Source organism: Thermobia domestica, chromosome 12 (genome assembly GCF_964235325.1).
Source record: "Thermobia domestica chromosome 12, izTheDome1.hap1.1, whole genome shotgun sequence".
Lineage (NCBI taxonomy): Eukaryota > Metazoa > Arthropoda > Insecta > Zygentoma > Lepismatidae > Thermobia > Thermobia domestica.
Window position 1 is genome coordinate 144,938,984 of NC_137465.1, and position 25,678 is coordinate 144,964,661.

Sequence of the window (25,678 nt, forward strand, 5' to 3'; positions counted from 1 at the left end):
ATATGAAGAGGAAGAGAGAGAGAGAGAGAGAGAGAGAGAGAGAGAGAGAGAGAACATCAGCTCTTTCCTAACCAGCTTTCATGCAAAGGGATGGAATATTCAAAGTTAATGAAAGAGTTTTAAAAGAAAAAAGCACACTAGAGATGGGCAGAATCGAGTCCAAGAATCGATTCCACTCGATTCCTTACTGTACTCGATTCTCTGTGCTCGGTTTCTCTGGACTTGATTCTGGATTCGGTTTAATTATTCTCACTCAGTGGCCTGCGTTGATGATCCTACGTTCATGACTTCATGTACGCGCTTTCTGGATTCGATTCTGTATTCGGTTTTATTATGCTCAATCAGTGGCTCACCTCCCTGGCAGTGCATTCAATAAGCTGTGTATACAGAACACATTTCTGCTATTCATATATCAACTGATGGGAAACTAACCCTTACGCAGCGTAAAGAGCTTTGACTGAATTCACTAAAGTAGCGTACTCCTTGTTTCGCCTTGTTATCAGCGGAGGGAGGGAAAGACCAGTAAAGCAAGCCATGGAAGGAGTAAGAATCGAGTCCAGCAGAAACAGTAAGATAAGAAGTATGGAAGCAACAAATGCGGCACAGCGAATTGCAACATGCTTCTGTGCATATGATGGGCATTTTTTTTTTTTTTTTAATATAGCGTAGAATGTTTGTTTATTCACTTTGGAGCCATGATTTATTACCTAAGTTTGTCCAATTCAGTTGAAGAGAATTTTAATCGAAGAAGGAAATATTTCATAACAGAATAAAGGAAGATTTTAACAAATATAAATAATATCTTTCTAACTGAGGTAAATGACAACATTCGTCATATTTTTTTAACATCTCTGTGACCAATTACGCATTCACCCAGCCGAAACAAGATGTTATTAGCTTAGAAATACTTTTACATAGGATAACAATACGCCCCTTCCCAGCAGATAAGTGTAATGTCATTACAACAAGTGAAAATGTTATGCCTGTAACTCGCACTTTAAACAATGATTTCCATATCAGCTTGGGTTGTGAAAAAGCGCATTAAAATTAAACCAATCGATCAATCAATGAATATCGGGAAGAATGAAGTAATTACTTATAGGCCTACACGAAAAAGTGGAATCGAATTAAATGACGATATCAGCTCAGTTTCCCTGTAACGTATTGTAATGTAGACGATTTAATTATAACTAATCATTCTTACATTTAACCAACACAGAATAAACTATGATTCATAAATGAACTCTACTCGTAATCGACTATTATTATTATTATTATTATTATTATTATTATTTAGTTTAACATCCTGCGAGCATGAACCAGGCTAAGAGATACGGTAATAATGAGGCGGATAATAAAATAATAATAGTGAAATAACAAAAGTGGGTAGAAACAAGAGAACCCCAATAAAAACCCCACACAGTGTTTATTCACCACAAAGCCCGCTTCTTCTTTTAGCACAGAAGTGCAATTTTGATCGCAGCTGTAGTTACTCCTAGTTCCCTGCATCTTTCTTTATAATTATAGACAACTGTATAGCAATCGGATGGCATTTGTGGCAGTTTCGGATCTAGAAGGTAGAAACTAGGGGGGGGGGGGGGCTACCGGGTCTCAGACTATGATAAGTATACTATGAGTTTATTATGAACTTTCAATCTATATAAATAATAGCTTAAATTATTTTGCCACTCAGAAAACTGGGGGGCTAGGCCCCCCGACCCCAGACTAGATCCGCCACTGATTTGTGGTAGGATTTGCAGTACCTACCACAAATGCTGCATGCGTAATTCAACTCTGGACTTACTACATATCTCATAATTCCTATGGATCATTATTATTATTGTGAGTGTATTTTAACTAGTGAATTGTGAGTGATGAGTCCAGAGGCTTTTCTAGAAATTAAAAACTGTGGGGGCCAACCAGACTTCAGACTATGATATGTATATCATGAGTTTACTATACACTTTCAAAAATACATAAATAATAGCTTAAATTATTTTTGTCACTCAAAAACTGGGGGACCGAGGGCCCTGGCCCCGGGCTACAACCGCCACTGAATTAGTCGAAAAACAAGAAACGACACTGAGTCGTTGTACTGACTAGCGACGTATGCAGGAATTTATTTTGAGGGGGTCCAAAGTTTTTCCGGGTGCATTCAAATTCAATATGAGAATAAATTATATTAAAATTTGTAAAATTACCCCTAAAATTATATCAAATTTACAGACAGATCGAGATTTCGGGGAGGGGGTCCGAACCCCAAGAACTCACCCTGCGTACGTCCTTGGTACTGACCACATATCATTCTGTTGAACGTTATTATCTGGCGGGATAAAGCCATTCATAGGATGAACGCTATAATAATTATAGCAAATGTATGTGTTAAAATACGCGTATGGAACACCTGTAATTTAGAAATTGTAATTATCTTGTATATTGGTGCCATTGATGGTGTTAATGTTGTCCCTTTATTCAAGTCTGACTGATCAGTAACGAACAAATAGGCTGATAAAGCATCTGCTTTCCTGTACTTCCACTCCGAGCACAGCTGGTCTCGATTCTGCTTGTGCTCACTTTTCACAAACCGAGTCCAGGACATCTGAATCCAGAATCAATTCTGTTTGTGCTCGGAATTGTTTTCTCATAAATGAGTTCTGAGCTCCGTACTCGATTCCCTACGCTTGCTCTGATTGGCTGGAATTGATTCCGAATTCCTTTGGACAGCATGCACCGTATAGTGAATAGCATGCACCATAACTTCACCCACTCGCTTGGCGACACTTGGCGAGTGGTAAAGAGTGAAAGTGAACTTCAGTTAGCCTCGTGTGCTTGCGTGTTACAAAGCGTGGGATTCAGTGTACAGAAACAACGGGAATGCAAATAAATGTAAAAAGGAGGGTAAACAATGAAATACATAAGCATGCATAAAAAAGAGGGTGAGCAATATAAAAAGATTCTTCTAATTAGTGTTGCTAATCGTGAAAAAGACAGACATGTGTACTTTATTAACTAAAATCCTACCAAATATATATATATATATATATATATATATATATATATATATATATATATATATACAGATAGATAGATAGATATAGATATAGATATATTACAATGCCAACTACTTAAAATTGTTATTACTTAACGTTGAATACAAATTGTTTGCCACTTAAGTATCATTAGATCGCAAGAGCGCGGGGGGGGGGGGGTAGATATGAAGAAAACCGATTCCGATCCGAGTCCAGAATCGATTCTCTCCCTGCAGAATCGAGTACGTACTCGATTCTCAGAAGTACTCGATTCTGCCCATCTCTAAAGCACACAGACAGTCCGTTTCGGAAGAATGATGCAACTCAGATTGACTTGGACTCCTTGAACGTGGAAAAACTTTCACTATGTAACTTCAAATACACAAGTTACTACACTGATGCACATAAATACCTCGGATGTTTATGAAGTTGTATGACAATGGCAGAATCTTTCATTGGTATGAAAGGAATATCGATGCCGGAGTAAAAGAATAATAATAATAAAAAATTTTAAAAATCATGATTGTACATGCAATGGAGTCACATCTAGCCTGTCTCTACACCTATATGTACACAATCATACACTCCGAAGACAATATTCCAATTCTCTTAAGAAGCATGTTCAAAACTAATGGAGTAGCTGTTCCATTAGTTTTGCATTTTTCCTTACTTTATTATTATTATTATGCTTTTATACTGTCCCTGGGATACAGTTTTAAGATAGTAAATAAAGTAAATGCTGTGCAGAATGTGGTAAGAAATTTTGTTACATTCTCAACATGGTACTAGACTACTGAGCTCCACGAAGACTAGTACGAAAGAATTTACGTTACTAAGATTCTTACAAGCCTATTTCCCATTAACAGTGCATCTATCACAACACTTGGCTCTACTCGAAGAAGCACAGCACTTTAGATCTCAATAATAATAATTTCAACTACAGTTTACTACTATTGTTAAGACTGCATGAATAATGAGAACACACTATTTAGGATATGTCAGAAGCACATCACAATCATGCTCATTTCCAAAATATTGCAACCGTTTGAAGACAACGTAGCACACACTCCTTCAATGGTTAAACAACATTGGATGAGCTCAGATGACGCGCATGTGCAAAATCATCATGATACCAAACAAATGTTATTCATGTATTGTCTTGTTTAATGGTAACTAGCTATACTTAATATTTCCTATAAGTTATTAGTTATCGAATCTCCTTGTAACTACATGGTTAGCGAACACGCCTGCAGCAGGCTCGGGTTCGATTTCCGGAGGTAGCTCGTGTAATTCGGATCCCACGTAAGCTGTGGGTCCACAACCCATGTAGTTTCGGTGCTGTATGGGATGTTAAACTCCAAATCACACCATCAACTATTAGTTATATTAAATCTTTGATTAATTTTTAAGAAAAACATAAAAATAAAAAAAAAAATTGTTTAGTAAATTCATGATTTAAAAAAAAAAAAAACAATTAATCCTCTCGATATACCCAGTGACCGCATCTGCTGAATGTGACCTTGCATTGTCATGCAGAATGATGGGTGGGTTCGTCAGGAACTGGCGTCATTTTCGTCTTACATCTGCTTGCAGATTGTTTTGCAAAAAATTGCAGTAGTACTTTGCACTAACGGTGTGTCCTTGGAGGACGGTATGGTTTATGATTACACCATCCCAGTCATATGCAATGATGAGCATAGCTCTCACATTGGTTGGGATATTCCGAACTGTTGTTTTTCTCGGTGACCCAGGATGACGCCACTCGTTTGATTGCCGTTTCAACTGTGGTTCATACGTTCTGCCCCAGGTCTCATCAATAGTAATGATCCACCGTAAGAAGGCCTCACCTTCACTTTGATACCGCTCCAAGTGTGTTCGAGAGACATCATATCGCAGCCACTTGTGTTGTTCAGTCAGATCATGTGGAAACCACCTTGAGGCGATGTTACGCAATCTTAGATTCTTCTTCAGAATTTTCAGCACAGTCAAATGCGCTAGTCCCATATCGTTGGTCAATTGAGAATCGTGGCGTTCCGATCCGCTAGCACTAAAGCATTTACATTCTGCACATCTTCACTTATAGGAGGATGGCCTGAGCGAGGCATATCTGTGACATTTTGTTCGTCATTAAAGGCTTTGACCCACCTTGCTACTGTACAGTATGGTAATGCACTTGCACCACAAACATCTTGCAATACTTCATAGCACTGTTTTGCATTTCTACCTCTAGCGCATTCAATTTTCAACTAGATTCTCTGATCTTGCTTCGTAAACATGACTGTATTCCGCGAGCACTCATGCAGTGTGACTGCAGTATACGAGCACTCTCAGAACTGCCTTCTAACTGCTGGCACTGCGCGTGCATGGGGGAGAGAGCAGGTGAGTTTATGTGCTCTGAGGGAGGGTCGGCATCTAATCTGCCGCTGGTATGAATTATAATGGATTGCTTTGTTCCCGAGTATGTATAAGTGTTGTCATTACTAAAAATCCAACCCTTGTAATTTCCACGGTGGACCAATTTAGTGACCGCTGCGTCGTCTTTTGAGCTGTTGCTGGACAACAAATCATACCCACGAATTTCTCGAAAATCTTTCTTCCTTTTTCTTACACAAGAAAATTCTATCATAATCATTTACTGATCATCACTATCCTTCTCCTTTGCCATGATGTACATAAATGTCTGTGGTGTTGTCCTGCCCGCCTCACAATTTTTTTTTCTTATCTACATCGTTAGTTTACGTCAGTTTTGCATAAATTATCGTTAGTTTCGAAAAAATAAAATTTTTATTCAAAAAATAAATGGGCAGGTTAACTTCACGGTTCCCCACCCACAAACGAATTTCAAAATTTTTTCACAGCACATCGTTATTTTATCGTTAGTTTTACTAAAACTATCGTTAGTTTCGCAAAAATTACGATTTTATTCTAGAAATAAAGATTCCCACCAACTGAATTAGCCCGTCCATATTGAATCCTCATAAATTTCCAACTCATATCGTTAGTTTTACCAAAATTAACGCTTGTTTTGCAAAAACAACGATTTTATTCGAGTAATAAAGATTTCCGCCAAATGTAAAGTTAGCCCACCCATAAAGAATTATCATAAATTTCCATCTCACATCGTTAGTTTACGTTAGTTTTACTAAAACTATCGTTAATTACGCAAAAATAACGATTTCATTCGAGAAATAAATGGGCAGGCCAACTTCACGGTTCCCCACCCTTAAATGAATTTCAAAACTTTTTTCTATCACATCGTTAGTTTCACAAAAAATAACGATCTTATTCTAGAAATAAAGTTTCCCGCCAACTGTGAATTCGCCCGCCCATATTGAATTCTCACAAAATTCCAACTCATATCGTTAGTTTACGTTAGTTTTGCAAAAATAACGATTTTATTCGAGAAATAAAGGTTCCAACCAAATCTAAAGTTAGCCCGCCCCTAAAGAATCTTCATAAATTTCCACCTCATATGGGCGGGCTAATTCATAGTTGGCGTGAAACTTTATTTCTCGAATAAAATCGTTGTTTTTGCAAAACAAACGTTAATTTTAGCCAAACTAACGTAAACTAACGATATGAGTTGGAAGTTTATGAGAATTCAATGTGAACGGGCTAATTCACAGTTGGCGGGAAACTATTTCTAGAATAAAATTGTTATTTATGCGAAACTAGCGATAGTTTTAGCAAAACTAACGATAAACTAATGACGTGATGTGAAAAAATTTTGAAATTCGTTTGTGGGTGGGGAACTGTGAAGTTGTCCTGCCCATTTATTTTTTTAATAATTTTATTTTATCGAAACTAACGATAATTTAAGCAAAACTAACTTAAACTAACGATGTAGATAAAAAAAAAAGAAAAATTTGTTAGGTTGGCGGGACAACTTCACAGACGTAGTGCATAACATAAACGCCTGTGGTAGAAGCAATTATCCACCTAAACGATTCAACACCGGTTCAAATGCTTACCTTTGTTCTTGCCAGATCCTTTTCTTGCTCTCTCTCTCTCTCTCTCTCTCTCTTTCATTTAGATTCTATAATTCAACGTGAAAATATACAATATAGTTAGGCAAGTAGTTACTTATTCCGTCCCCTTTCTAACTTTCCTTTGTATTGTGGTATTCATGTTAAATATTGTGACTTTCCATAATATTTTACGATTCGCGTTAATAGTTGACTTGGAGTTTAGCATCCCTTTCAACACCGAGATTGTAGTAAACTTGGAAAGCAAGATTGAAAATGTCCCTATCAACTTACGTTAAGAAATAAACAGTTTAAAGATAGGTCCGACAATGAGGAAGTCCCTTACATGTCCCTTTGAAACGTGTCATTTTTGAAAAGAGCAGTTTACTAGTTGAAAAGAGACACATGTTTTGGCAATATTCAGCTTGAAAGCTCATTTTCCATGATTTCGAAACATGTCACTCTTCAACTATTTTCCATGATTTCGAAACATGTCACTCTTCAACTACTCACTGCCCGATATGGGTTGATATGGACTTTTGTCTTGTTTTCACTTGTAGAATCAGCTCAAGTTCGACCGTATAATTCATGAACATCCTGTGAGAATGAAATTTCTTAACCTAATTGCATAAATTTGATCTACTTCTCGCGGTATCAGTATTAAGATTATCAAAACATTTTAAGTGACTCCAAACATTACACCAAAGACGTAACAATTCAACTTAAGACACCATCTATGGTAGTAAGATTAGTAGTATAACGAATCTTATTTCATCAGAACGAAAAATACAAACTTAATTTAAATAATTATTATTAATTCGATAACCTAACCTACCTTTATCTTCTCAATTACTTCTTTGGGAAGAGAATCACGTATCTTCTGGTGAGACATAAGCGTGGAAGGAATCGAGCTGTCACTGCATTTTGGACTTGATGGCGGTTCGTGTTTTGGCACGTAAGTAGCGAAAGAGGCATCCTTAACAGAACTAATGGCAGAATTGTTTACCCTTGAAGGATTCACAGCTTCCGACGCTTCAAACTGTTCCAACAAGCTATCCATGTCAGTGGCCTCCAGAACTGAAAAGAAGCGATCATTGCATAAAACAAAATACTTCTTAATGTGCCAATTCTGTTTATTGAAATCCTTTGATTTTCTGTACACTACACAAATGGTATACAGAACTGACAAAACAATCAATAACCACCACCTTGACTACCTCTCTCTCTGTTGAAGTTGTGGGACACTACTACTGATATATTAGAATATCTTATTACTTGTCGAATTCAAATGGGTGCAAAATGCAATTATTGTACAATTACATTTATTTGTCACGATTATATTTATTTGATTATACAAATAGTTCGTACTAAATGCTGCATATGATGAAAGTAATTTTTTTTTCTTTCTTTGACTAGATACGCTGAGGTTAAGCATAAGCGCGATCACACACGGGCGGCAACATGCCGCGGCGACAGCGGCGCAGCAGTTTCAGTTTCTCTTAACTATTGAGCGGCTCGGTGTCGCCTAAACATGCGATACTTCTCGTTCACTGCTGAATTAAGTACAGCTTAGCATTGCCGCTGTTAATTTATCAAAGATGGAAAATAAAAAGATGAGGAAAACGTTTCTGGGTGCATGTGATAAACACATAGCGTTATACTAAAGTTTATGGTCACTGTTGAAAGGGAACAATGAAAAGTTTTATAACTTTAAACGGCTAACTCGAACATCGTTTATTCTAAGTGCCGTAGGAGACAAATTAATTAAAAATACAAGAGGCTGTATTTATCCACAAATATATATATATATGTCATTAGTATTTGTGTGTCTTATTTTGTGTTCCATTTTGTTCCCCGTGCTACAACTCAAACTGTTACTGTACATCTGAAAATACTTCACGCAAAAATTGAATTGTACAATTTAATTTAGGTCGGCATGAAAACAATTAATAGTTTTAAATATATTTGTTTTATTTTTAAATGATCCTAACGACTTAAAATACTACATTTCCGTGCACATTGGATATATAGGACTTCTTTATAAAATTATTTTACTTCAAATAATGCGCCAGTATGTTCTAGAGTATTATTTTTTTGGTCTATGCGCAAATAACTACGTATAAGCTGCTAATACGCCATGAAAACAATTGTAAATGCAAAAAAGAAAAAAAAAGAAAAAGCAGATCGAGCAATGTGTGTTAACACACGGTTTGGTTAGTAGGGACGAATAGTATGTAAGAAACATATGTATGTAGGCAACCAACTTATAACTCAAATATTAACTAAAAAACGCGCAAAAAACACGAGCCAACTTATGCTAGGTTGCCAACAAGAAAGCAGAAATACTATCAAACTGAGGCAGGCTAGGAGCCCAGCAGGGGGCCCGCGCGATGAAGCAGGCACCGGTGGGTATACACATAAACGAGAATGACGGAAAACCGATGAAAACGATTGTTCATGCGGAAAAAAAAAAGCAATGTATGTTACGATACAATAGAACAGAGCAGACTAGAATAGGTTCGTTCTCTTCTCGTCCACAAAAAGCAAAATTATGCTTGTATAAATTTTAATTTCTTCGATATGCAAAAAAAGATCGGGTTAGCAACACAAATTTTTCGCCATTAGTATAAAGGGTCTTTCCTACTAAGATAGTGAAATTGGTCCTTGATCCAAATTGGATTGCTATTGACCCAAAAGGTTACCCTTGACCTAAAACTACCTAAAAAAAAAGAAAGAAAAAAAAATCGACCCTTACCGCCTACCCCCTCCCCTTACCGAATTATCGTATCATACATGCTCAAAATTAAATATTTTTTAATTTTGGTGGGGGTGGTCCAAAAATTTTGAAAGTTTCACAGATTGTAGATACTATCTAGATGCAAATGTGCAATTTTTTTTCAAAACTACTGATGCGTATTTTCTTTATTTTTTTGCGTGTTGAAAATTTCAAAAAAATTGTAGATTTTTTTTTGGGGGGGGGGGACAGGTTCCTGATTTTTTGGTTTAAAAATGTGTTACACCCTTAGGTACAACATATATTTTTTTCGGGGCCTGAAAGTAATGGCAACATTGTCAAAAAGAAAAAACACTGAAAACAAACGTGTTTTTCGCACAGTTTTTCCACTGTTTTAGGGCCCTCAAAGTGAGGGCCTCTTCAAACAATTCTTTGCCAAAGTTCATAATTTTCCTTTCTCTTGCGTCCTTTCTGCTTCTGTCGTTCTTCGATTGTGTCCATTTCGGAATAGAAACACCAAATATATCTCCGCAACAGTGCTTCAACTTCAACCGACTCTTGCAAACACATACCTCGCGTCGGTTCCACGTATCTATCAGTACCCTTCCAAATTCTCCTTCATGTTTTAAACCCTTTTTGAACTTTAAGCAAGCCGATAAAGGAAGAGGTTTCTTCTGAAAGAGCTACTTGTTACATGTAGAAGAAAACTCTACTATATATCTTTTGCGGTGAGTATTAGCCTTTTTGCTTTTCTCATTAAATATCATCACCGCTCGAAATACTGTAATAATAATAATAATAATAATAATAATAATAATAATAATAATAATAATAATAATAATAATAATAATAATAATAATAATAATAATTCTGTCCCATATTTCGGATACGTACAGGAATATCTTTTTACAGAGAACAAAGAGACTTCATATATGTATGCACAAGGTTCTTTACATGCTTATATTTTCACTATCAGTGGAACACTTAAGAATTTCTATAACATATTTTCCGAAATAATGTCTGTTTTAATGCACTCAAACTTTATGTGGGGGCTAAACAATATTATATTATCTATCTATTAAAATGCTACAATAACAATTAAAAGCCCCTTACCTCCAACCTATAACTTTAGCTTTCAAATCCTTCATTTTTTAGGGTACACTGGAAGCGTTGAAATTTAAAAAAAAAAAAAAAAAAGCATCATATCCTATGCGTTATACATTCCAACACCAGATTGTTGTATATTGGGGTTGTATATGTATCAGGCGTTTGTTTCATGGCCGAATAATAATGAAAAAGAAAGGATAACGATTTCTCGAGTCTAAGATAAATCTTTTATTTTTTGAGTGTTTTGCCCAATGAACACCATATATAACTGACCTTATAATTAATTGTATATGTAATGTATTTGCTTATTACATACTGCATGCAAGAAGAAAGAAAACACTGGTCATACATGAATTAGAAACTCCAACCGGAAGTAGGCTCAAATCTTGCAAACGGTGCGAGATATTGAGAGAAAATAATCGAAAAAATCTCCCCTTTATGATACCCCTTGCCGATTTATATGTAGAGAATGCAGATTCAGCTAGTTTCCTCATTAAAAATATTTGGTGTATTAACAATCAGAAAGTCGTTACTTCGAAAAATATGTCCCGGAATCTTCAAAGTGTTCCACTTAAAGCACAAACATGTAAAGAACCTTCTGCATGACACGCACGAAGTCTATTTCTTCCTCGTAAAAGAATACTACTGTACATATCCAAAATATCGGAGTATTTGCTGCCTTTAGGAATACGATTACGTGACAACTTTTCTAATCTTTACGTCTAATATTATACATTTATTTTCTATAATACTAAACCTGTCAACATACCTGGCATTTGTTCAGAAACTGTTTCGATGTCTACACAATCTTCATCTACTTCAACTTTTATTTCTGTATCCGTCACTTCGGTTTTAATATTGTCTATTATACCCTGGAAATTGTCTGTAGAAATAATCAGGTTCTCAGTTTCGTTATCATCATATATGTCAGCAATGTTGCTATTGTCATCTTCTCCGATGCACTGTTGAGATTCCAATTTTATTTTACAAGCGGATTTCGAATGAAGCGGTGCATCATCAAAAATATTTTCAGGAGGTTGATCAGGAACAGTTTTAGACATTACCATATTCATATTTACAACATCCATTTCCTCTGGATCTGATACCTGTAAAGTTGTGGTCACACATTGTCTAAGCAAATCACAAGAAAATCAACAGTATCAATATAAAAGAGATTAAAAAATAATTTGAAGGTAATACTTTATTCTTTTTCAATAGTTACAATACACTTATCTCATATATATATATATATAAGCCTTTGATTTGATTAAGATGCAATAATAAAGATATTCAAGTGCAGACACCACTTTCTTTTAATTTTCTTTATCTTATTAATCTAGGAGGGTTGGTTGGAACTTTAATAGTGGCTTTCGAGACGCTTCGCAACGGAATCAAATTATGTCCATATGTTAGTTACATACCACATGTTAGTTACATACCTACCTTACCCAGGCCCGTATTTAAGTAAGTGCTATTCTGTGCTCCTTCACAGTGCGGCAAAATTTGGGATCTTATAAAGATTTACAATAAAGTAATATTTAAAACTAACAACCCGCTGAGTCCTATGCAAGCGCGAAGAAATATGTTAATGTGTTTAATTCGCTGTAATTATAGTACTTACTAATTAGCTATCTTATCTGATTATTTTTTAAAAGTCATCTTGTCCCACCCCCACCCCAAGGGGTGCGGATGAACTTGAACATCATGAAAATAGATACCGTTAAACTCAGCGACCTTGAAAACTATGAATTCAACACTAATATATGCCGTTTTCGATTACTTTTAATATCTCGTTCCCCTCCCTGGGAAGTGGAGTGTGACTTTGAAGTTAAATTGGATTAAAAATGTTACTATTCATCGCAGCGACTCCAAAAACTATGAATTCAACTCTAATATTGGTTGTTTTCGATTATTTTAAAAATGCCCGCATATTATTCTTATAGGGACTTTGCACCTAGGTATTTCAGCTCACGTGTGACCTAGGGACCTGGAACAGGTTATTTGGATCATTTCTCTGAGAACTTTAAAACATATTAAAATTGCATATTTCTATCTATTATGATTCATCTATCACCAAACCATAATCAACATTGAGAGAATTAGGCCATTTAAAATTACGTCGTGACTTTTGAAACCTGTAATACCTAAACTGCTACTCAACACGAGCTGGTATGTTTGCAAAATCATGGCTTGCGGGAGGGAGGGGTGGCACAATAGAGCACAGGGGCGCACAATATGTAAAAACGGGCCTGACTTTACCTCAGAACAAATGGACTATCCCTTCCGACGTCACGTGCAAGGGCAGTAGACGAGAGCAAGGTCTCGTGTAGCGGACGTTCTATGTTATACACAAACACAAGTACGCAGGCGGTGTAAGGCAAGATTATTGTTGTCACAATTTTTTTCGAAACAGAAACAATGGGTAAAAAATTTAATATGCCAGATGCCATACAGCACAAAAACTCTGATCAAGACCTTCAAGAGGCTTGCAGGGAATCTGCATTGCCTTACGGAACAGTTATAAGGTAAGTACAAGCCTTCAAGGAGGAAATGAAATGGAAACTAGAAGTTTTACCTTCCACGATTATACCGGCTAGGCTAAAGGATACCATGATAATGAAAATGAATGAAACGGTGGAATCAAAAAAGTGAGAGGAAACGGGAGAGCCCCGAGTAAACTTACACACAGTGTACCTTCAAGAAGGAAAGTCAAAATGTGCATAACAACCAACGGCCTGGTCGTCCCTGTGTTAGTGAAGAAGACGTGAATGTTGTTACCGCGTTACTAGACACTAATGGACCTCATATTATTCGTGAGCTGGCCCAAAAGATCGGATTAACCCATACAACTCTTCTGCACCTTCTGAAGGAATTCCTGAGCATGAGAAAAACTGCATCACAATAGGTTCTGCATGAGTTGACGGAAATGACGAAATGTCTAGCTACAATAAGACGCTGCTCGTACCCACTTGAAAAGCTACGAGCGGGAAAGAGGCTTCCTTACGCTGAATTATTACACTGGATAGATCATGGACCAAATCGTATGAGCCAATCAAACGAATGATGTCATTATGAGTCAGCACGAAAATCCGAAGTTCGTCAGAACCCCAGCAATGTAAAAATTATGGTGATTCTCGTGTACGACTGGGATGGTGTACACTTAATGCACACCATTCCTCCACATCAGACCTTCATTGCGCAGTATTTTCTGGAACACAACTTGCGACCTGCCTTGAGAAAAAAGGAGCGTCACTTTTTATAGAACCCACCATCATTTAACTGGACAACGCTCGAGCGCTTACAGCGCAAAGTGTGACTCATTTGCTTGATTGAGGGGGTTAGAAGTGATGTATCATCCACTCTACTCCCCGAACTTACGTTCTTGTGACTGACTTAATTCCTAAGATGAAGGAACCTCTTTGTGGCACTCATTTTAGAACGGTTCAAGAGGTTCTTTAGACAGTAGACAGTCCATTAGAACATCAACACAATAAGTGCTACAGATATGCAACGAAGTCCACATCGCTGGCTACGGGTTATATACAATGCTAGTGACTACATTGAAGGACTGTAAACCTTTGCAACACGTATCCATTTTGTATCCCTTATAAATAAAGAGTTGCCACTATCGAAGTTTCAACCCTTGGATTTCGAAAAATTGAAAACGGCTACAAATATAAAGTATTTCATACGGTCAGAAGCACATTACAATCATTACGCTCATCCCCAGAATGTTGCAGATGTCCAAAGAGAACGTAGAACACGTTTTCTGAACATTCCAACAACACCTAAAGCGAGCTCAGATGACGCGCATGTGCATAAGTCATCACTCCATATATAGATGGTTTCTATAAGATAATATAATTAAGCGCTATTATCCGATACATTCAACAAAATGAGAAACCTCTTACATGCTTATTCAACAAAATGAGAAACCTCTTACATGCTTATTCCTTATTGACTTTTCAAAAAGAAAATACCAGGTTGTTTGAAATTTTCGAATTTTCAGAGTAACAAAAATGTTTTACATATATATATATATATACCTGAAGAGCACCAAGGTGATCCTGCCAATCTGTTAGCATCTTCTGAAAATCCTCTTTATTCTTTTCTAATCTAGGAAATGGATCTACGTCCAATGGGGATACCGCATGAAACCTAAAAGAAATTCATTTGTATCTAATGGATTCATCATAACAACACGGTGCAATATTAACGTCCTCTGACTAATTTTGATATGCACTAACTAAACTTACCACTACAAAAACTAGCGAAGAACACTACTATTAAATCACAACTATTAAATTTAACTTGTTTATGTAAGCGTTCAAGAAAGTGGGATTCCCACTGAAAATTTCGGCATTAATAAGTATTCAGGTGCATTTCTAAATTTAATTTAATATTCACCTTACAATATTACTCTTAAATCTAGTAATCAAATTAAACTAACAATATCTTTATTGTAAGTTGTCACGATATATGATTTTACAAAATCAAAATTTATGACGGACAATAAGAAGATAAAAAGAACAACAGTAATGTTAAAATACGCAGAACCAAATGATTGCACAGGAGAATTACTATTGCTACAATTATTATTATTTCCCATTGTTTTACAAATTACAGGGATCATTTGAAAACTATAACGTTTGCGCATACAGCCCGCGTAGTTGGTTCGGGAGCCACTAATATATTCGATGTTTCCAGTGCCGGGAAGCAATTGCCGCTGTGAGTGAAACGATCTGCGATAATGACCGCGCTGATGATAATGATCGACTATGAGTTACGTATGAGTCGTTCTGACATGCAGAAAGCGTGAGACCTTGTGACACTTAACGCAGACTTGGTGAAGGTGTAATGAATGAGGTCAATGTCAGAAATTGGTGCTTAATAACCAAGAATGCAGAATAAAGGTACATGACATGGAAAGATCGGGGCTACCGTCTGTCGGTACGGATCCTGTGAAATAAAGGATAAGCACTATTCGAGAGAATCGACGATTTACGATTAGTGACTGCATGAGCAATGTCCCGAAGTGTCATAGACAGTTGTGTAAGAAATTGTAACCGAACTTTGAAGTTCTAGATAATATGGGTACAGTGAGCACTACGGATGCTCACAGACATCAACAAAAATTGCAGAAATAATTTTGTATTGTCGTTCTTTACGGGTTAGAGTGGGATAACGGGTTAATTCATCACATGACTACACTTCAACAAGTGACGAAACATGACTTTCGCACAGCACAGCCACACAAGAAAACGAAAGTCGATGAAGTGGCATCATGCCCATTTACTTCGAAAGCATAATAATTCAAATACACTTCGCCAACCCAGAAACTGATAGTCACTGCTTTGTGGGATCTTGAGAGGGGAAAAAAAAAAGCGCTTTTTCTAAAGCCCGTAACACAATCATTAATGATTATGTCTACTGTGCTTCGTTTCCACAGGCTATTCAGAACCACCGAAAAGACAAGTTTTCGCATAACATTGTTCCGATACATGACAATGCTTGCCCGCAAACCAGCCACGTAACTAAAGGCTTTCCTGTGACTAGTTGCACTGGAACACAGTTAAACATTCACCTACTGTCTCGATCCAGCAATTTCGGATTATCACCTTTACTGAAGATGGAGAGTCTTGTTGGTAAATGTTTAGTGAATGATGTGAGCCTGAGGAAAGGATACTTAAACTGGTGCGAGGTGACAAGTGTCTGAATATCTAAGGCAACTATGTGAGAAGTATATACAAGCACATCACAGTATGTATATTCTGTTTCTATAGTTGTCAATGCATATTTTGTATGGTCAAACATTTTTTACTTTTCGAATCACCCACGTACATTGGCTATAAGCTGCTATTTTATAATTCAATGCACCGATAAAACATTGTAACTGGATTTTACAAATGCTTTCTCTTAAAATTTACGAATATCATATTCACATTTAAAGTGTGTAATTTTAAAGCATGTAACTTGGTCCCTACTTTCTTACACTACTTAAGATAGAATTCCAATGAATGACAGATTGTTCTTATTTTTCTGCAGTAAATACCTCTAAAGCTGAATATTAGAGTTCTATTAACATATTCGTATTTTTTCTCATAGTTTTCTACATTCTAATGTAAAGCAATGAATGCTACAGAATCGATTTAAAATAAACTGAAAATACATTTAAGTACAAAAAGCTACTACGCTAAAGCGAGGGCAGAACTTATTTTTTTCTTTAAATCAATTTCGTACAATACACAAACAGAGTACTTACTCATCTTCGTTGTCCCAAAGCATTGAGGTAGCGTCAAAATGTCCAGAAGCATCATACGAAAAGTCTAGCAATGACCCGCCACCTTCGTCTATAGCATCCTGTAGAGAAATTAATAAGAAACAATGCAGAAACATAGATCATAAAGGAGCAAACCAATGGTAATAAATACCGATTTGTGTATGTTTTATAATATACAATTAAACGTAATACAAGTGCATATAAAACTGTCTGCAAACGCTATGTGTGTTTAGATATTTCTTCCCACATTTTGTACATAATTGTTACGAACTTACACAAAAAATCGTTTGTGATGAGAAGTGTTTGTTGAAAGAGCACATATTAAAACGCGCGATGGAAATATATTTCTGATTACCTTACAAAAAAAAAAATAAATAAATAAATAAATAAATAAAAATAAAAAAACGTTCAATGAAGATTACACATTATCATATTTAACGGTTTCTATACTTACAGAAATTTCAGTTCTGTAAAAATCACATCGTAGGTAATCTGAATGTATTCAATGCATCAAAATAAGCTCAAAAATATCATTTAAGAATACATCCGAAATCATGCAGCTCTGAATACGTATCAAATTTCACAGAAGTAAATCCCCAAGTTAAGCGGGTTTGCATATTCAGGCTCCTAACTATGAAAACATTTACGATTAGTCCAACCCCAATAATTTCACAGATTCAACCTATTGTATATGGACGTAAAACTGAATGTAATTTATACTAAAGAAGACTTAACGAGTGTGGTATATATGTATACTTAACTATTATTTTTCACTTTGAAATCGTTCTTTTTTTCCTTTCGCCACTTTCTTTAATGTAGATTAAATGCTTACAATGGGACGAAAAAAAAAAGTGTGTTAAGTTTTGATTTTTATATTGGAATGTTAATAAAAAAAAAGTGATACCAGAAATACGGCATACTGCAGTTCCTAAACTCAATGTCAGACATCCTATATGCGAAATATCTTTCCCTCAACTCGATTAGGATTTAGGATTTTTAGGTTTCAGGGCTCTCGGCATCTAAGGCCATTTAGCCCGTCACGTTTGAGGGAGCACATTATCCGGGGAAAGGGAAGGAAGCGGCCTGGACCTATAAATTAGATACCACCCCGGCATTTGCCTGGTGTGAATGAGGAAAACCTCATTCAGGGTGGCTGGCCTGAAAGAGCGTGTTACACTTTTTCGACCGAGTGCCCCCACCGGGAATCGAATCCGGACCGCTCGCACCGAAGGTGAAAGTTAGCGACTACGCTACGCGGGGCCACTTCCCTTCCTCAATCTTTTATTGGTAGTTCTTTATTGGACTTAAGGAAGAGAAGAGTTTGGCAAACGTAATACGAAAGAAAACAAATTTTAATATTCATAAATATGTAATTATTAACTTTTTTAAAAAAATACAAAAATTAAATCAATATATTTTAATTAACATTAAGAAAATTATTAACAGTTCGTCTGATTCCTTCTCCTAGCTTTCTTATATAATATAAAAATTAGATCAACATTAAATCAGAAGTACAAGAATCGTGAACAAGCGAAAAATCAATCCATGTCGAGGTTAGGCAGCAAATGCCACAAACGCATTAAACTATTTAATTTAGATGAATAAATAAGATAGAAAATATACAGATAAATGAGGTGAGACAAAGATAGAAGTGTAGGAAATGTATATATCTTGATTCGCGCTTAGTTTTCAGTGCCTAGCTTACTTTATATGTTATAAATTGTGTTTTTTACTATGTACCTCGCGCCCAAACGTCTGGCGCCTAAACGACTTTGCGCCCAAACGTCCTGTCCCGCAAATCCTATGCTCCTCATGTCCTTAACATATCTCTAATCTTAAGGGATTTCGAGATATGGCCATCTTTTTGTACAACTTCAACCTCCCCCGTTTTTTCTTTCCGTCTAAGCGAAACATTCAAAAACGTTTTAACACGCCTTTAATTAGCATGTTACTACTCTTAAAATGATTTCGAGATATGGCCACTGAGTTATTTCACCAATTACAACTACTACCCTTCTTCCTTTCCGCCTTCTCTTCTCTTTTAAAGGAAACATCAACAAAAATGCTGAAACACGTCTTTAATTATTTTAAATGAAAAATCTAAATACCAAATCCCATGTTTCTAACCTTAACGGATTTCGAGATATGGCAATTCAATTATAACAACTGAAACCCCAACCTTTTTCTTCTTTTCTAGGGTAAATAAATAAATAAAAATCGGGGAAAAGCGTGTCAAATGATATCAAATACCAAATTTCATATCTCTAATCTGAAGAGATTAGGAGATATGGACATCATCTTATAATAATTGTAATTCTCAGCCCCTTTTTCTTCCCTTTTAGGCCAAATATCAAACAAACAAACAAAACAAAACAAAACCTGAAAGATGTCTAATTATTTTAAATGAGAAGTACAAATTTCATGTCTCTAACATTCAGAGATTCCAACATACGGACTACTTAAGATAATAGTTACCACCCCTTTTCTCCCTTCCCGTCGAATTTCCTAAAAATCCTTCGATAGTGGGACCTTACATCACAAATCCTATGCCCTGTCCAAATTTCAAGTTCTAGCTTAAGCATTTTGGCCCGGGGTTTAATCAGTGAGTCAGTCAGGACGACTTCTTTTATATTCAGAGATTAATGTTTTTCTTTTCTTCTTCTTTCAGATTCCATCAGATGACTTCCATGGACTATTGGATGAGGGGAAATCCCAGTATAAAGTAAGTACAGTATACAGATTAGTATTTCATTTAGGTTATGGTAAGTAGATTGTTAGATTACTTAAATATGTAAATGTGCATTTAAATTTCATTTATTTTCACGTGCTAGCATTTATCTTCTATACGTAATATTAAGTCAATTATTTCAAATTATTTTAGCGCTTTTTATTTACTGGTCTTAGCTTATGTATGATCAGTAGGTTTAGTACTAGCACTGCAATTGTAGTCTAAATATTAACATTATCCTAGCTATATGTTAAACAGTGAGGAATGTATATTGAACGTAGCGACGATTCCTATCCTTTATTAATTCAATTCATTTAACATTTATATTTATTTACTAGATATCTTCGTCATTAATATAGGTAAAACCTTAATAACTTTCTTTTGTATTATATTTATTAATCATACTGTAATCTGAGATAATCACCTAACGATGGATGCAAGGCTATATATACCAACAAAAGTACACTATCATACCGGTACATACACACAAGCGATCTCTTGAAACTCCCCACGGAAATCCTTTTAGTAGCACAACATGAGATGTTATTCACCTAACAACTGGCCTTAATGGTATGTTCTATACATACAATGTAGAGAAAGTATGTGTTGCTTTTACTGGAAATTTTGATGTAGCTATAACTAAGTTAGAGGATAATTATCTATGAACACTGGAGAAGCAGAAGTACTTTATAAGAACCGAAGTGGGTTCAAGTAGTTAGAACTTCATTGTGTTAAAACTCAATAATCGCATAAATACAAAAAGTCTGATTATTTATATCATCTTATTTACTAATTGCGACTATGATTATTACAATTTTACTTACATGACCATAAATAGGAGATGATAGTGAAACAAACTGTTCACTATCATGGAAATTCAGGAATCCTGCTTCCATGATTACAAATCTATATTCTGAAAGTACACAAAAAAGAAACTATTAATAATTGTTTTAAAAAACAGGAATAGAATACATACACATGTTGCACACGTAGATAACGAAGGCAGTCTTATATAATAACAATATTTACTGGAATACGAGCACTTTTTATTATCATCATCATCGAAATGTAAGGCTTAAATTCTTGAGGGGCGCTTAAAATAGCATAGTACGCTTTTGGACACAGCATTTATCAAACATGCAGTTAGCTAAGATAGAAGTCAGTGGAGAGCTTTTGTGAACGCGGCATTGAACCTCCGGGTTCCATAGGCCATAGTTAGTTAGTTAGTTATATATCAAACAACAAAATTGACGAAAGAAGGTAGGAAAGGAAAATTAGTGGTATGACCCAACGTCATAGTAAACTCACAAAATACTGCCATTATCCGATTTTTCTGTGCCACAAGGAGAATCAGAACAATAACAAAGACCTGTAAATTTTGATAATGTAAGGATTCTATTGTCGACTGTTTCACTTTCAGTTCATAAAATTGCATGTATATTCAAGAATAATATTTTAAGAAATGGACAGAAGTAGAATTATTATTGGGAATTCAACCTGGAAAGATACTTGCAAGGTACTGGTTTTGCAGCCAATGATGAATCATTGGTTTCGGAGTTGCGTAAGTTCTCTGTAACAATCATATAGGTGATTTTTATATCCGTATAATAAAGAATTCTCGACAGAAGAGTTTAGGGAAAGTACTTATATCCGAGTAAATAAGGTAATAATAATAATAATAACCATGATATATAAGTAAGATTGAAATTACCCTTCCTCAATCAACAGGACTGTTGGAATTTTCCCCAGCTCAAAAATCCCCAGCTTTTTTTTTTTTTTTTTTTTTAATAAACTAACATAAAGCAAATCATAATAACACAAAACAAAAAATTCACCTCCGAAAATATACTTTACAACTTGGATTAAAACAATAATATTCATGTGTTTATAATTACTTTCTTCATCAATCGAGTTTTCTTTGTGCACGCCTAGTTTCATAATTGACTTAAAATAAGTATTTATCAAGAGATCACCACCACAACAGAGTACCATTGAAGAAAATGCTTATGAATCAAGCATAACGAATTTTGTTTGCGCTCAATTAAATTTGCTGTTACAGTGTTCAATCTGTTATATAAAAAGAAAAAGGATTATTTTTGTGATCACATTTCGAGGGAAGGCTCAACCGTTCGAAATGACCGATTTCATTTCAAATTGTCCAGGGTGGTCCACACGACTGTCTCAGATTTAGTTAATTTTTAAAATGAAAACCTACATACAAAATTATTAGACCCGTATTTCTTCTTTCTGCTGAAAAAAAAAAAAAAAAAAAAACTCTTCTTCGATATACAGCCTTCCAACGTGGCTGCCCTCCTCTTGGATTACCCGAAAAACTGAAAAATGTAAAATTAAAAATTTTATTGTGGAGATACGAGTGTACTTAGTAACATAATCGCAATCGTAGGAAGAATATACATTTATGTGATTCGGTGGAGGGGCAAAATTCGTCTGTTGTCCAATAGGAATCGCGGAATTCACCCGCAATGTTGCCAACTTTGAAAATTTTCCTAATTTGAGTTTTGTTTCTGTACTCACGAGCCATATCAACCATCTGCTTCTAGCATTGAAAATCTACTCAAGTTCTCTTGAAAATGTACAGGACTTACGTTTCTGATTATTACATCCCACGTTATAGTAATATGAAAAGTTGAAAATTTCATTAAGATGCCATGTTTGGGCGCCATTTTCTCAAAAACCTCACCATTTAAAAATCTGAATTTTTTTTTTGCCAACTATTGAAGAAGTACCTAGGTATTCAATATCCGCTAGCCGTTCACGCGGGTGCAGCCCTTCACGTTCGTAATTAATTACTGAAATTTCGATTTTTGTACTTGGAATGTAAATATTTCGTATGGCCAAGTAGGTCCTGTACACAAGGCAGGGTTGGCAAAAACCATAGTTTTTATTGAAAAAAAAAAAAAAAAAAAAGTCTTTTTGGTTTAAACCCGGTTTTTTGGTTTAAATAATTTGCTCTATGTATTTATATCACATATGGACAGAAATAAGTTTGTTTCGCCTTGGTGTTGTTATGCAACAACAGGGATATGCTTGATTTTTATATATTTGTTAATATAATTATCACGAATGATTTCAGAAGGACAGTTGCAAAAGTGAAGCCATTATACAGAATTACATATGGACAATTTCAAAATACTGCAGAGTACAGATGAACTAATTTAGTCCAAGTTAGTTCACTATGGCTTTTGTTAGTCCAAATTAAAGAAATACTACGACTTAATTTACATATTAGTACGAAAAGTAAATACAGATACGAATTATTTGAGTCCATTTTTGCTCTGACCCATTTATACATAAATAGATATTCCTAATTTCAATAAATGCCTCTCGTGGCGTTTGTATGATCCCGCCGTCATTTCGGTGTATTTCATATCAATAGTAAACATTATTAAAATAAAACAATATTTAGAATTTTTTATTGCAATTGCATAAGAATAATAACGAACTATAAGAAAATCTCAAAAGAAACATTCATAAACTTATTAAAAAAAAAGTTACTTTTGTAGTATAATCTCTTTGAGTAATGAATGGGGAATTTAGGTATGAATATAATACGAATATTGTACGGGAGTGAAACGTGATAACCCACAAATGTGTGCTCATCAAGATTTTACGTACACTTACACTTTTATGAACTTTTTTTTTTTTTTATATTTGTTTAAAACATTTTTCTTTTAAACCAGCCAACCCTGACACAAGGTGATTTGAAAGTCATATGAAAATTTTGGGAGATGAACCCTGACATCAAACCAAGTAGAAAAGTTCTTATAAACACGGGTCCAATTCCGCTTCGTTTTCGAGTTATAGGGTTTCCAACTCGGGATCCAAAAAATCGTTAAACTATGCGTTAAAGCTACGATGAAATTCAGAAAGTTGATTTGTATCAATGTGATCTTTTTTTTTTTTTTTTTTTTTACGTGGGTAAGGGCGATGCAATTCGATTGACAGAACTTTTATTTGTTTCCAAATGACAGTAAGTGGCTTTTAATTTATATTTGGTATTCAATAATGATTGTACACGTCGCATGAAGCACAATTTTCACTACATTACAGTTTTCGAAAACTTTCATTAAAAGGGTTATTGTTAGTTTGCAACACTGAATGTGAATTTCCCTTTATGTTTACCGTCATTAGTAAAAGCAAAATGTCGAATAAAAACTACGTCTGTGTAAGTTGTAATAATGATAAGAAAATTTTCATTTATTACTTATTTATTTATTTATTATTATTGCAGACCCTCTAGTAACTCTACGCACTAAATTCGAACTTAATCAAGAAGCGAAGTGATATCTGCTTAGCAAGTTGAAACGTGTTCGAGAAGTTCTGCTGCAACCATGGAACTGTTTGTTATGTGATACGGTGTTGTGGACATCGTCCTAATGTTATGTGGAAGCATTAAAGCGTGAAATAAACTTGATGGCATTTGAAGGTAATGGACTGAGTGCTATTTAAACGCTGCTAGCGAAAGAGAGCGTTGCGATGTCGCCATGCTTGTCACCTGGTCATTTGCTCACGCTGTAGTCCGTTTACTTAACCAGACCCGTTTACCACATGGCAACGTCGCGTTACAGATGTCGTTTCATTCGTTAGTCCAAACCCTATCAAAATTTTTCCACGCTTTAGAATCACATTACAAATCTCTACTATTTGTATTAAATCTCTCAAAGAGTGTATTCCATGAAATTAATGAAAAACGAAATGAAATGAAATCTTTGAGTTTTACGTCCCACGATGAAATTAATGAATCCGGAGTACAGTAAAGGAACGATTATCCGCGGAATTGGATGGCAATGGGACCGCGGATAACCCGAAAAAAAAAAGACTAAAAATGAGGTGCAAATAAGAAAAAATACAGTATTTCAGTATAGAATTTGTTTTAATGTTTGTATTACTCGAAGCGTCAAGGTCAGTGATCTCAGAATGTGAAAGCCATGGCCACAGGAAAAGAGTAAGACCCTGCACTCATCCACAATTTCCGAGAAGCCTACAGGATTACGATGCACAATGAACCTGTCAGTAATTTTCGACCTTCGCACTTTTTTTTTTTTTTTTTCGTAGTTGAGGCTTGCCCGCCGACAATTTACTACCATGCAAATCTTCTTTTCCCAAATCCCGATTTTCATGCTTTAAAACAATCAGGTTCTGCTTATCAGAGTAGAGTTGCACTTCGAAATGTGCACCACTGTTGGAAATATTGATTTGTACAATGTATGTCTTTTAATGCTTTAAGAACATACAATACTTATTCGCATCCGGTATGTCAACCCGCAAAGACTACTTATGAAGAATAATGCACAATGAAAAATAATAACAGCGACTACAGCAGACTTAAAATTTATTTTTATGGTACTTTATTATGAAAAAGAACTGTGAAACAAATGGCATGTCAGTATTAACTTGTTAATTAAAAAATACAATAAACAGAAAGAAATGGTTAGAAGTAGTAAAAACAGTTGGCGGTTCTAATGTTTATAGATGAAGAATCGAACGTTTTCAGATAACGTTAATAAAAGAGTTGCCTTCTAGCTTTTATCGAAGTGGCAAGTTTTTACTTTGACTCACACAGTGATTGCAACCGATTCGTCTGACCCGGTTACCAGAGCAGTTTAGGAATCACATTGAAGTTGCTCCACCCGATCGTGACGTAATGTTACGTGGAATGAGGGTAAAGGTGGAATAAAACGAGCCCTGCGGCGCTTCCAAACCACCTTCGATCGCTGACGCTCGTTCAGCTATGTTTCTTAAGTAAATTACTTTTTTTTTTTTTTAAATCAATCAAGTTGTGTGTGTAAGAGGACTAAATATCACGTGACAGCA

The 25,678-nt window shown here is 35.5% G+C and overlaps 1 protein-coding gene across 3 annotated transcripts in view; it reads right to left on the reverse strand.

Annotated features, from left to right (window-relative positions):
• LOC145666708 (uncharacterized) overlaps positions 1-25,678 on the reverse strand; it is a 66,011-nt gene that overhangs the window by 37,446 nt on the left and 2,887 nt on the right. For all 3 annotated transcript variants that reach the window (XM_081734213.1, XM_081734211.1, XM_081734212.1), the window contains exons 2-6: positions 20,668-20,756; positions 17,098-17,195; positions 14,882-14,993; positions 11,605-11,941; positions 7,830-8,071 (exon numbers count right to left, since the gene is read on the reverse strand). In XM_081734213.1, the coding sequence (XP_081590339.1) occupies positions 7,830-8,071; positions 11,605-11,941; positions 14,882-14,993; positions 17,098-17,195; positions 20,668-20,739 (861 nt within the window). In that variant the 5' untranslated portion in view covers positions 20,740-20,756. The remainder of the gene's footprint in view (positions 1-7,829; positions 8,072-11,604; positions 11,942-14,881; positions 14,994-17,097; positions 17,196-20,667; positions 20,757-25,678) is intronic.